General features: G+C 41.2%; 1 protein-coding gene across 9 annotated transcripts in view; it reads right to left on the reverse strand.

Moving 5' to 3' along the window:
• The window catches only part of LOC141769785 (transducin-like enhancer protein 4), a 45,582-nt gene extending 33,284 nt beyond the window's left edge, over nt 1–12,298 (reverse strand). For 4 of the 9 annotated variants that reach the window (XM_074639196.1, XM_074639195.1, XM_074639192.1 and 1 more), the window contains exons 1-4: nt 11,515–12,287; nt 10,984–11,069; nt 9,164–9,227; nt 8,962–9,006 (exon numbers count right to left, since the gene is read on the reverse strand). In XM_074639196.1, coding sequence (XP_074495297.1) covers nt 8,962–9,006; nt 9,164–9,227; nt 10,984–11,069; nt 11,515–11,559 — 240 coding nt within the window. In that variant the 5' untranslated portion in view covers nt 11,560–12,287. Of the gene's footprint in view, nt 1–8,961; nt 9,007–9,163; nt 9,228–10,983; nt 11,070–11,514 lie in introns of all 9 variants that reach the window. The other 5 variants (XM_074639198.1, XM_074639197.1, XM_074639194.1 and 2 more) reach the window with 2 other exon arrangements.
• Between the last annotated feature and the right edge of the window lie 324 nt (nt 12,299–12,622).

Genomic DNA, 12,622 nt, shown 5'->3' on the forward strand with positions numbered 1-12,622 from the left:
GATGTTGGAGGGTTATAGCAGACGGCGCTACAATTAAAAGGGATGGTGTCCGCTTAGCGATGGTGAGCTTAGCCTGACAGAACTTTTGGATGGTGGCTGATATACAACATTTTCAAATAAAAAGCATTTGCTTATGGTCTTTTATTAAAAATCTTTCAACACACCCTCCCTGCGGCCGCCTCAGTGAAATTAATCAATCATCATTTCTGTACTATGGACAGCGCCACACCTACACATGCAGCCTCTACACACAACAAACAGCGCTGCCCCTGGTTCTGAAACGCCACTGATAAAAAATGCACGTGACAGGTAAAAGTCAAATTGCGTAGCAGCAGTCGGTGGGAGTGGGTGATGGTGACCAGTATCGTTGGACATCTACAAGACACCAGATTTCAGATAGAACATTTCAAACCTGTCTTTACACTAAATGCAAACACCAACATTATTTATGAAAAAGCACTTCCAGCTGCATTTTAAGTACAAACAGCGCTATGTAAACAAGGCAAAAGTGAGCATGGCTCACCTACCCCTCGCTCACTGCTTGACCCCTACTAAAGTAGAGCCAAATGTTTTGCCCTTTAGGAACTAATATAATTAGTCTATTGAGCACAATGTAGCTTGTTATTAGCTCACCTTCCTCAAGTCCAGGGAGCACCCTAGACTTCTAACCCCCAAAAGGCACAACTAGACCATACTGTCAACCATCATATCAAATTTGAAGTTCCTAAGTTAAATAGTTTCTGAGTTCTGCTCCGGAAACGAAACGGATGGACGGAAGGAAGGAAGGAAGGAAGGACGGCTATATAACCCCGACTACGTTGTCGCGGGGGTATAATAATGTTTAGTCTCACAATAATACTATACCTTGGATGTGTTCAGTGCTACAGAACAGCAGTCCAAGGCTGAAAGTTGACTCTTACATTTCTTTTTCATTTGTCTTTGTTCAGGCAAAAGATGTGCGCTCTGCCAAAGAAGCAGCAGGTGAAGGTTTCTCCAGTTGAGAGTAGATGCTGCAGAATAGACAAAGCAGCCATGTTCTCTTCAGCCAGACAGCAGACAGACTGAACAAAAACAATCATAAGTGCAGAAGCAGAACTTCAAGCTGAGCCGTATTCACTCTGCAGACATTTGCAGTCATTTATTCCCACAGATTTGAGACGTAATGTACTGAAGAGGTTCCACTGAGTACATCGATTCATTCAATGTTCACGCTTGACGATTCACTTACTGACAACTATCTCACCATGTCAGGAAACATCTTTGACATCCAAGGGCTCTCATTCTTCCTCATGATGTGTTTTTATTACCGAGTGTTGTGCTGAGCTTTTAAGACAAGACTTCAGAGGCAATAGATGCTGTTAAACATATCTCAGGATGTCAGTAGAGACGTTTAGAGTCAAGCAGATGGGGAACTGTGAGGAGGGCTGCAGTTCAACTCACCTGTGATTAACACAGCGCTGCAGCCGCTCCCACACACAACCTAAAACACTGACATTTTCATTTTAGATTTAACGTTTATCCAGGGAAGACTCGCTGTGCACACATGCCCTTTTTGAGCTCGGTTTTGCTTCACATTCAGACACACCGGGGAGCTGCCCGGCACATATTAGCCTCTGGGAAACAGTTGGGCTTTAAGTGCCTTGCTCAAGGGTCCCTTAGAGCGATGTGTTGAGGGCAAAGGAGGCTGCGCTCAGTGTTTGCACCGTGAGAAGAGAATGAATAAAAGAAGTGCTTCTTCCTCTGGTCTAGCATAAGGAAATGGATGTTCAAGGACGCAGCGAATGGATGGCAGACGGCTACAGAGGTGAGAATCAGGCTGTTTGAGATGTTGCCACATCTGCTTGGACATGAGATCGCTGCTAGGCAACGCCACAATTAGAAAAACACCACCTATCAAGCTCCCAAAGTATTATTATTGATTTTGAAGTTTTAAGGGGGCATTTTATTCCTCTATTAGAGAGCTGACAGGAGATGAGAGAGATGGATGAAGTCTTCATTCTGTTACTGCGTGGCAAGCATGGTATAACTTTGTCAAAAAATAAATGCAAACTTTATGCTCAACTGTTGAATCTGCTAATTGATATCATACAGAAAAGAATGAAAACTGTCTGGAAGACAACTGCACATTTTTCTTAATGGTTTTAATGGAAAATATATATGTAATTTAGAGCTGAAACAATTAGACGTTCAACAGGAAATTCATTTTTTAAGTAATCTTTTTAAGGGGAGACACCCCAGATGAATGGGGTAAAAGATTTAGCTAATATATATCACCATGAAAACTTCCCCAGCTGATTATGCACATTAAGGCAATTATTTTTTGTATTACAAGTTTTCTGAAAATGTATGTTTAAATGAGGCATTATCTTATTAAATGTCTGCTAATTTGCATACATTTCCTGAACAGAAATCTAAGCATTGAATAAAGCCAGGTTGGAAATTCTTGTTTCATTTCGTTGACATATTAGAGTCAAAAGCTTTCACAGAAGTGATTTTGGATATCTCTTTTTATCACTTCATAAATCAGAAAATACTTGTGTCAACAGCCATTAAAAAAAAGAACAAAATGTTGTATAAATCAGGCTATGAATGATACATGAACAAACCCCTCTGTTAAAACCTCCAGAATATAGATAGGAATGAAATTCGGCAGTCTGGTGGATGTAAGTGGCTGGCTTTTCTTTTATAGAAAACAGCCTTTTAAGATATGGATTGTGATATTTTATACATTTTGAAAACACTACAGGAGAATAACTAATAGATATCACTTTGAATCTCCCCCAGATCATTACGCACATTAAGACAATTATTTTTTGTATGAGAAGTTTTCTGAAATTTTATATTTAAATATACAAATGAGGCATTATCTGATGACAAATTTTGATGTATTTAGGAGGACTCTGCAGACGCAAATAGACAAAGTAGAAAAATAAACATCTTAATGTGTATTTTGGATGTTTTCTTTCCACTAGTCTGAAAGAAGACATGTTATGGAAGGAAAATAGCGACCAATGCATGAAAAACAATATTTTTGTCTGGGGTGTCTCGTCTTGAGTAAAAATGCCAGAAAAAGATCACAGACTCCAGCTTCTCAAAAGTGGGTATTTGCTGGTTTTCTTAGTCTTCTATGCTATTAAACAAATTATCTTTGGTTTTCTTTTACTATTTTTTATGGACCAAGCATTACTTGAGGACATTACAAACAGATTAATCGATAATGACAAAGTTGTAACCCTTACGATGTACTTTGTGGCTAAAACATGCAAAACCACTAATATAGTACTTTAAAACTATAATGGTTTTATTTTTAAAAAGACTATCAGACAACCCCCGAGGTGTAAAAAGTGTAAAGCAAAGACGCAGATCTCCACTAACAACAACTACACTGAACCTCCAATCGATTGGTTTTGAACCTGAGATGTTGGCGCAGAAAAAGGAAACAAAAGCACTGGAGCAGAAAAGGAAATGGAGATGCTTTTCCACAACCAATTTCAGGTGACATTTTACATCAATGGCAGACGATCGTGACTGTCGGTCGGAGTGCAGGGGATGTCAGCCTGTTTGGCCAACACGTCTGTTCACACACAGACCAAAAGAGAAAAAGCAGGGCTCCTTTTTTTTATCCTCAAAACGTGTCCTGTGGTTTGTGTAAACCTAGAGATTTTTTTTTTCTGCAGCGAGCAGGACTTCGACCTGGACCTGTCGCCGTCTCGACAGTGAATAAATAACGAGAAACGACTTGCCAGAGAGGTTAGGACTCAAACTCAGGTCGATCCAGGGAGCTTATTGCTAGATTAGAGGACTCTGTGGTCACATAAAGCCTGCTAACCTCAGAGGCGAGAGCATGTGCGCTGAATTTATCTTTGACCCGAGGTGTGAGTCGCTGGAGAAAATATTCCCCCAGTAAAAGAGAAAAACTAGTGAGCAGCTGTACAACATCACACTTCTTATTTTATGGTTTGCCCCCTTGTGATCAGATCAACAACATGCACTAAATGCTGTGATCTGCCTGACTTTTATGAACGGTAAAAAGAGCTACTGCAGAACTGAATATGCTTTCATTATTTACCTGAGAGCACCTACTTGCTGTCTGTTAGCTTCTTGGATTACGGTACTCTCTCTCTCTGTGATAACGGGAAGGCGAGCTAGCGCAGCACAAAAACACCCCAGCAATAACCACTTATCACCAAAGATGTTGCACAAAGAATGAAGAAGAAAAACACAGCTGAAATAGTCTCACTTTAACTCCTAACAACAGAGAAATTAGATCAGGCAGGAGCCCTGGAGTCAGATTGGGTCAGATAGAAGATCAGATGTCCATCTCCCCTGTGGAGCTTTGTAAGCACCACATCAGCACCACTTTTCACCACCAGCTAATACACCTAATGGACCCCACCATATAACGGCTGTATTCCCTTGTGACTGTATGTGTGTGTGTGAAAGACACAGCTCGATAGGTAGGGAAGGAAAACAAAGGGCGCTATACAGTCAGCTCAAGCTGCAAAATTAGTGCTTAATGTACATGATGCAGTATTTTTTTCACCTTATTAAAGTTTAAAATGAACCCTCTCTTCCTCCTGACAGGGTTAGTAGTGGTGACACACTGTCTTGATTGACTATAAACAAGAGTACATTCAGTCTTGACATATTTACATATGTGACAACACAAATAAATATGCCAGCTGTTTCTTTTTGGCCTCTAATTACTTTAAAAGGCGGTTCCATAATTTAGCTTTTTTTAGGTTTTTATATCATTCTGTAGCTTCCCAGTGGTTTTCCTTATGTATTTAAATCTGAACATTAAAATCCAAAAGTCACACAATAACACAAACTACCTGATCGATGCAGCGGTAGACCAGCGACTCTGTGTTCTGCGATGTAAAATGACTGTTTTTGTGAATGGAGTCTGGTGGCTTTGAAGACAGCGATATACAGCTTCAATTCCCCATCAGAAAGGGCTGTCTGATGGCGAGGTAAAGTGGTGATCAGATTCTAAATATAAGATATAAAATGCTGATAATTAGTGACTTTTGGAGGTGCTGGAAGGTGGATTTTGTTACCTTTTGAAAGAGTCAGCCTAGCAGTTTCCCCTTGTTTCCAGTCTTTATGCTAAGCTAAGCTTACCGGCTGCAGCCTTATATTTACCAGACAGATACGTGAGTGATATCAATCTAATCATCTAACTCTCAGCAAGGAAGAGAATAAATGCATTTCCCAAAATGTCGAACCATCTCATCCGTCATCTTGTAACCCCTTTGTAAAACACAAGGCCACAGTTTTACCCAGCGTGACGATATTTTCACCCTCTTGTTACATACAGAAGTTACATTTAAAGTAAACCCTAAATCTGGAGATTATTAAAATGCTTTATATGAAACCATCAGAGAATATTAAGAAATGATTACAAGTCTGTCATTTAAAATCTTATTTGCTGTAATTCAAAGGTTCCAACGTGCTTATAATCTTGCTCTAAATGCATTTTCTAGAAGTAAGACGTGACCAAAATCCTCAAAATGAAACAAATGGCTCCCTGTCCGCTGCTGTAAAATGAGTTGTCAGACCTGGTTGAAAACGCTGCCAGTCTCCAGTATCAGAACGTCTTATTACTTCCTTCTTTCACCACTTTCTCCTCCCTCCTCCTTCCCCTTTTTCTCCCCATCCCTCGCTTGCTTTATTTCTCTTTCAGACTCGCTAATTTGCAATTGATTAGCTGTCCTCTGGCAGCTCAGTCCCATGCTCTACACCCCTCGAACCCTCCTCCCGCCTCCTCCTCTCCTCCTCCCCTCCTCCCCGCCCCCCCCTCGCCCGTCCTCTCCTCCATCTATGAGTCAATTTCTCTTTAACGAGGGCACCAGAGCCCTCCTGTGTAAATAAAACAGAGCCGAGCCAAAAATCAATGGGCCTATTACCCTCAGAAAATGCTAAACAAGCAATATTAGCAATTCGCTTGGTAGCTTGGACTGCCTTAATGGGACTGAAGCTCAACACCACCACAACCTCCACCCCCCCGACGCCCCCCCCAATGCTCTTCAATCTCGGCATCCACTCAACGAGCCACACACGTCGTAGCATCATATCGAATGCTAGAAGACACACATTAATGCCCATGCACGCTGGAGTGCACACAAACACAGCCTGCACATCGAAATCATTTGCTTCCAGAGCTCACACACACACACACACACACACACAAAGAAAAACATAAACACACACACAGCGCTGGCAGAAATTAGGGATTCACTCTCCAAAACTGTTTCCTGACAGAAATCATTGGGCACCACACAGAGCTACAGAGCCACATTTTACCTCTTTTTATTTATTCTCCCTTTCCCCCAATAAACACACACACACACACACACAGCCGTGTACTTGTATCTTTGTGAGGACACTCATTGACATAATGCATTCCCTAGCCCCTAACCCTAACCTTAACCATCACAACTAAATACCTGACCACAACCCTTACACTAACCCTAACCTAAACCTAATACTAACCTGGACCTTAAAACCAAGTTTGAACCCACAAACAGGCTTTGAAGGTCTGTCCGAAGGCGAGCACCGGCCAAAATGTCCTCACTCTGAAGGTCTAAAACTCACATTGGTCCTCACAAAGATAGCTGTACAAGAACACACACACACACACACACACACACACACACACACACAGCAGGATTTATAGTAGACACCCCATATTTCATCAGACAAGTCTGATTAGTGTGCCGGCAAAAAGCTGCATGTGTGTGCAACATTCACACACACACTACAACAGAAATAGACACACAGGCCAACACACACGGCCAAAAAAAGGTCTACTATATATGAGCACACACACACACACACTATTACAAAAATAGCACACACACGACTAAATAAACAGTGTGCATACGGACAAACACACACACCTACTACAGTGAGTAAACGTGTACAGTATAGTGTACATACAGGCTGATATACAGATACTCCTACACACACATACAGCACGGTAAACACACAGTATAGATACACACAAGCAGAAAATCACACACACAGCAAAACAAAGGCCAAGCATTTATCACTTCCTCCCATACACACACACACACACACACACACACTACACACACCATTTGTCTGGAAATGAACGTGTAGCTGGTTAGCCGTGGCCCATTTAGCCTGCTGGCAGCTCATGTGTGGTTAACACAGACATTTATGCTAATGACCTTCCGCGCTTTAAAAAAAAGGCAGCGGTAATGTAAAGGCTCGTTAAAGGCCAAATCCTCATTCACTCCAGTCATTTTTCAGCCCGTTTTCTCCTTCAATTAAGCTGATGAAATCATTATTCACACGTGGAATTACTATTCAGCCTCGCAAAGCCACGGCGCTGCTGCAAAATGTATCACGTTTCCATTATGAAATGCAGCTCCTTTAATGTATATTCTGGGGATGATTTTTCTCCTTTAACTCCGGCCCCAGTTTGTTCCTCTCATGTTTTACCATTACATTCAAGTCACAGCTAAGCATCCGGTTTTCCTTAAAAATAATTACCCGGCGATCTTTGAAAGACCCAGAAGGTTGTTTGATAAAACTGACCGCTGTGCTGAAGGTGTTTCCACAAATCTTCAAAGACTCGTCTGACCCTCTGGATGGAAAACAGATTCTGTATGTTGCACTTTTTACCCCGGTTCTCAAGTTGTGACTGTATTTCCTGATTCAGGCAGCCAGAAACGGCTCTTCTTGTAAAACACAATCAAAATACGAACGCATTATTTTTAAGGCTGTCAAAGTTAACGCGATAATAACACGTTAACGCCAAAACGTTTTAACGCCACTAATTTCTTTAACGCAATACGCAATTGATCTTTCGGAGGTTGTAGCGGGCTCAGTTTTAAAGCTAAAGTGAAGATACATCATATGAAACTAACTAGAAAACCAAAGGAATCCATTGGTACCAACCATGTCATACTAGCTTGTAGAAGAAGGAGGTTAAATAACGCTCCAAACCTGTGCTAAATTTTGAAAATGGTACCCACGAGTCACATCTTCAGGACTATTCAGCTTCTTAAGAATAGTCACATACTGGACTTGTTTTAAATGTCTTTACAGGCATGCCCACTTCATGATAATCACATGCAGTTTTGGGGGCAAGTCATAGTCAAGTCAGCACACTGACACACTGACAGCTGTTGTTGCCTGTTGCGCTGCAGTTTGCCATGTTATGATTTGAGCATATTTGTTTATGCTAAATGCAGTACCTGTGAGGGTTTCTGGACTATATTTGTCATTGTTTTGTGTTGTTCATTGATTTCCAATAATAAATATATACCTACATTTGCATAAAGCAGCATATTTGCCCACTCTCATGTTGATAAGAATATTAAATACTTGACAAATCTCCCTTTAAGGTACATTTTGAACAGAAAATGTGCGATTAACATGTGATTAATCGTGATTAAATATTTGAATCGATTGACAGCCCTAGTTTTTACTGATGCCTCTTGATGTTTGCACTGTCCCCTTTGCTGCTGTAACATTGCAAATTCCCCCCGCTGTGGGATTATCTTATCTCAATCGATTAGTTAATAAAATCGTGCAAGTGTAAGTCGACTAAGAATGTTTTTATTCGAGGACAGCCCCTGTAGAAACTTTATGTATTTTTGCCAGTTTGTATAAAACGCGGGGCCTCGAAAAATATGGCGAGACATTTTGAAATCTGAGATATTTTAGTTTTTAAAATTCCAAACTGCCATCAAGTGATCGCAGTTTCTAATGATATAACCTTGTAGCGCTGGTGGTGATGAATAAATCATCTCAAAATTCACAGGCCAGTATAAATATTGTAGAATTCAGCAACACCTACTGATTTCAAAAAACAAAATTTAAAACCCAAATCTCATGTTGATCTTATCTGCATTCTTCTGACATCTACTACGCTGTGGTTTGAATCAGTTTTCTTTTCAACCTTCTAGTAAAAAAAACATTTCCTACCTGCTTGTGCATCTCGATGTTGAGTCCGTACGACATCTCGTAGTACTAAAAAAGAAACACAGATCAAAGCGTGGTCAACCCAACGTGTCTTTTCTGTTCCTCTTTTTGCACATGCCAAAAATACTCATGAACTCATGAACTCATGCACACACACACACACACACACACACACACACACACACACGTGGTCAATGAAACTCACCATCACATAGTGCCTTTGCATCTCGGTTTTGTCACTGGCCAGTTTCTCACACTCCATTTTCAGACTGTGAGACAGAAGGAAAGTGTTGTGTTAGAGTACGACACGATTAAACACACAGAAACCCCCCCACACACACATGTTCAAAAGTAAACACAAAAACACCTGGAATCATTCATGACTTTAAATCATGATACTCTACAAGATACCTTACATGTTTTCTCGCAACTTTACTAAACATGTCACCTGCAGAATGCTGAGCCTGTAAGTAAGTAACTACATCCTGTTACTTTGAATTTGCATTTCTAAATTTAAGTGCAACAAAGAACGATGGCCGGATCACACCAGCTTCCCCTGCAGACACTTACTCAGCAGGTGCAGCGCAGTAATTAATGGATCAATAAACGACCACACAAACCTCATCATATATTCTTTACAGTGTGAGTGGATGCCCGAACTGCACCATCGACAAAAAAGCAGGCATATAATGAGGATCCATTTTACAACTGTGGTTACACAAAAGCTTAAAAAATGTCGTCTGTTACTGGAAAGGCTCCACGTATTACTACAGCGAGCTTCTGTGCATGTCATTTATGAGAAAATCAGCAGGTGTGCAATGTTTCAGGTAAAGTTAGGATGCTGACGGACTAATTGAGACACTTTTGCATGTGACTGAAATGTAAATTATAGAATCAGCTGAAGAATTTTGGCATTTTGAATCTTCAGAACATTAACTTTCATTTGCTTTTCATCAACCCAGAAGGTTGGAGAGGTTACTCAGCTATCAGTCTAAGTTGGAGACATTACACAATATGAATGTCAATAAGCTTTTCCAGGTATTTAAAATCACATGTGATGGTTGAAAAAAAATACTTTCATAAATGTCTTAAACTCAAAGAAAGTTTCAGAAGACATTTTACTTCTAAAGACGTCCATAAAAACAAAAATCTCCAAAGAAAATGATGATGTGTATTCAGCGTGTATATGTGACCGACCCTTCCTTCTTTTTTTTACCAAATCAGTGTCTCCCTGCAGTTTGGATTTCACGCGTATGCAGAGGTTTGATCACAGTATTACGCATGCAGCGGAGCCTATCCTCGGTTCAGCTCATTCAGCTCCAGGATTGGCCGGCAAACTGGACCGCTGGTTCATCTCGCCAGGTGATTGGGCAATAATTACCAGGAGGGCCAGAGGTGGGCGATTATTATGCATTGGTATCGTGCTTACGGTTCTGCCCCCGGGCAATGTATTTCACACTTCATCATGTCGGGTAAAAAAGTATTTCACACCACTTGGGTTTGCAGAGAGAGACGTGCATACCAAGGCTGATGGGGTTTACCTGTGATAGATGGACCGGCGTGTTACGGAGGGTCTGAGGAGAATCACTTCATGGGATCTCCGGATGGGTGTTTACCTCAAACTAAGAAGTTTTATTTCTCAATCAAATCCTAAACAAACATCAGTTTCTGTCTTGTGTTTCATGTCATTGCATCATGCTTTCCCCCAAAACCTTTTGGTCAAACTGTGGGATTCATACATGACTGGTGCAAGGGAGGTCAGCATCACAGAAATGACCATTTTTTCTCACATACTCTGGAGGTTTCAGTTTATACTAGGGTTGATTAATCTACTGATTATTTATAAATAATAATTTGAAAATGCCCATTAGCCTACAATAATGAATCGAATAATATTTGCAGCTCTAATTTGTACCCAGAATATCACACAGATCAGATTTATAATCACGTTTCTTTAGTATTTTTTCATCACTATGTTGCTGATGAGTAGATGTTTCCATGTTAATGCTCCATCCAAACTCTCACCTGTGATACTGGGCTTGCAGGAAGTGGAACTCCTCCTTGATCCGGTCGCAGGACTCGGTGACGGTGAACTTTAACGGCTGTCCCGGCTGGTGGGGGACCTCAACCCGAAGCAAACCGGCGTGTGAGGGGGAGGAGGAGAAGAAGAAGAGAGGAAGAACTGAGCCACCAAAGTTCAGTGTCACGACACGCACACACACACACACACACACGCACACACACACACACACACACACACACGCACACAGACTGGAGATGACAATAGGCCCCTGTGATATGGATGGCCTTTTGGTTTCTCTCAGTCTCTTTACACGTTAACCCACGCACACTCTCACACACACACACACACACACAAACACACACACACACACACACACAGCTGCAGTAGTTTGACAATGAGCGCGTTTGTCCGTGCAGAGCGCGCAGTGGCACGGAAACTTGATCCAAACTGATTACGCATCAGGCTGTTAATCTTCTCTGTTTTTGGACACACTGCTTCTCTTTGGCTGATGCTGATGCTGCTCTCTTACTTACCGGATGCCGTGCCGGGGGGTACATCTTGCTCAGATCTCGAATCATTAAAAAAAATGTAGTGCAAAGTTCATCCACAGAAAAACAAAACGTGCGAGCATAAAGGGATCTTTTTCCACTGTGCGTAAAAGAGTCAGTCAGTCAGTGTGGAACGGTTTGCTGTTTGCTATGTGCAGGATCCGTGGAGAGGAGTGGTGGGAACATCCTCAGACTTCTTCTGTGTCATCATCATTCTCTTAGACACTATTTCATAAAGTGCATTCAGGTTGATAACAAAAGCAGGAGTTGTCTTCAGTCTTCTCCAAAAAAAACTCCAGCGCGTTATTCTGTAAATGCGCACAAAGCTCAACACTCAACAACGAATCCTCTGCTTTTTCTCTGTTGTTCTCTACAAAGCATCGACTTTTTGACACATCGTGACCTTGCTTGTCCGAGAGTGAGCTCCTCCGCGTCGTTTATCGGTTCCAGCCTCCGTTAATAACGTTCACATCCTCGCACACAGTCACCGGAGGAGCACAGCGACCACCTCACCGACTGGAGCAGCCTGACTCTGCGTCCTGACACTGAGAAAAGCCAAATTTAGAAGCAACCAGTCGACACGAGCGCAATTACATATTCACAACAATTAGAAGAGACGTCGGGACGTGTAGTTTAATTCCTATTAGTCGATAATAAGCACTACAGATGTGCGTCCGCTGCAAAGAACTACAAGCCCCCCAAAGCCAATGGTGTGTGGTCTGCAGGAGGAGCGACCATTAAAGACGACCAATAGGAGACAGATGAGTGCTGCATCCTGCTGCCAATCATCCATCTGTTGTCCAATCATCTCCATCCGGATGCAATTTATGCAGACTCCCCACGTGGGGCTGCTACTAAAAGATGTCACAGGGATATGTATGTATATATAAATAGATTTTATTTTATTTTTTTAAATTGTATTTCTTTTACTTGTGTATATTCTTTTTACTTATATATATATTTTTTTATATATATATGTTTTTCCTGGCTTATTTTATATTAATATTAGGTTTATTAAGTTTCTTTGTACCGAGAATGTTATTATTGGGGACGTTTGTGAATGTTTAGTCTGTTGTTTCAAAATGAAGAAAAA

The sequence above is a fragment of the Sebastes fasciatus genome, chromosome 6, assembly GCF_043250625.1.
Source record: "Sebastes fasciatus isolate fSebFas1 chromosome 6, fSebFas1.pri, whole genome shotgun sequence".
NCBI classification, from domain to species: Eukaryota; Metazoa; Chordata; class Actinopteri; order Perciformes; family Sebastidae; genus Sebastes; species Sebastes fasciatus.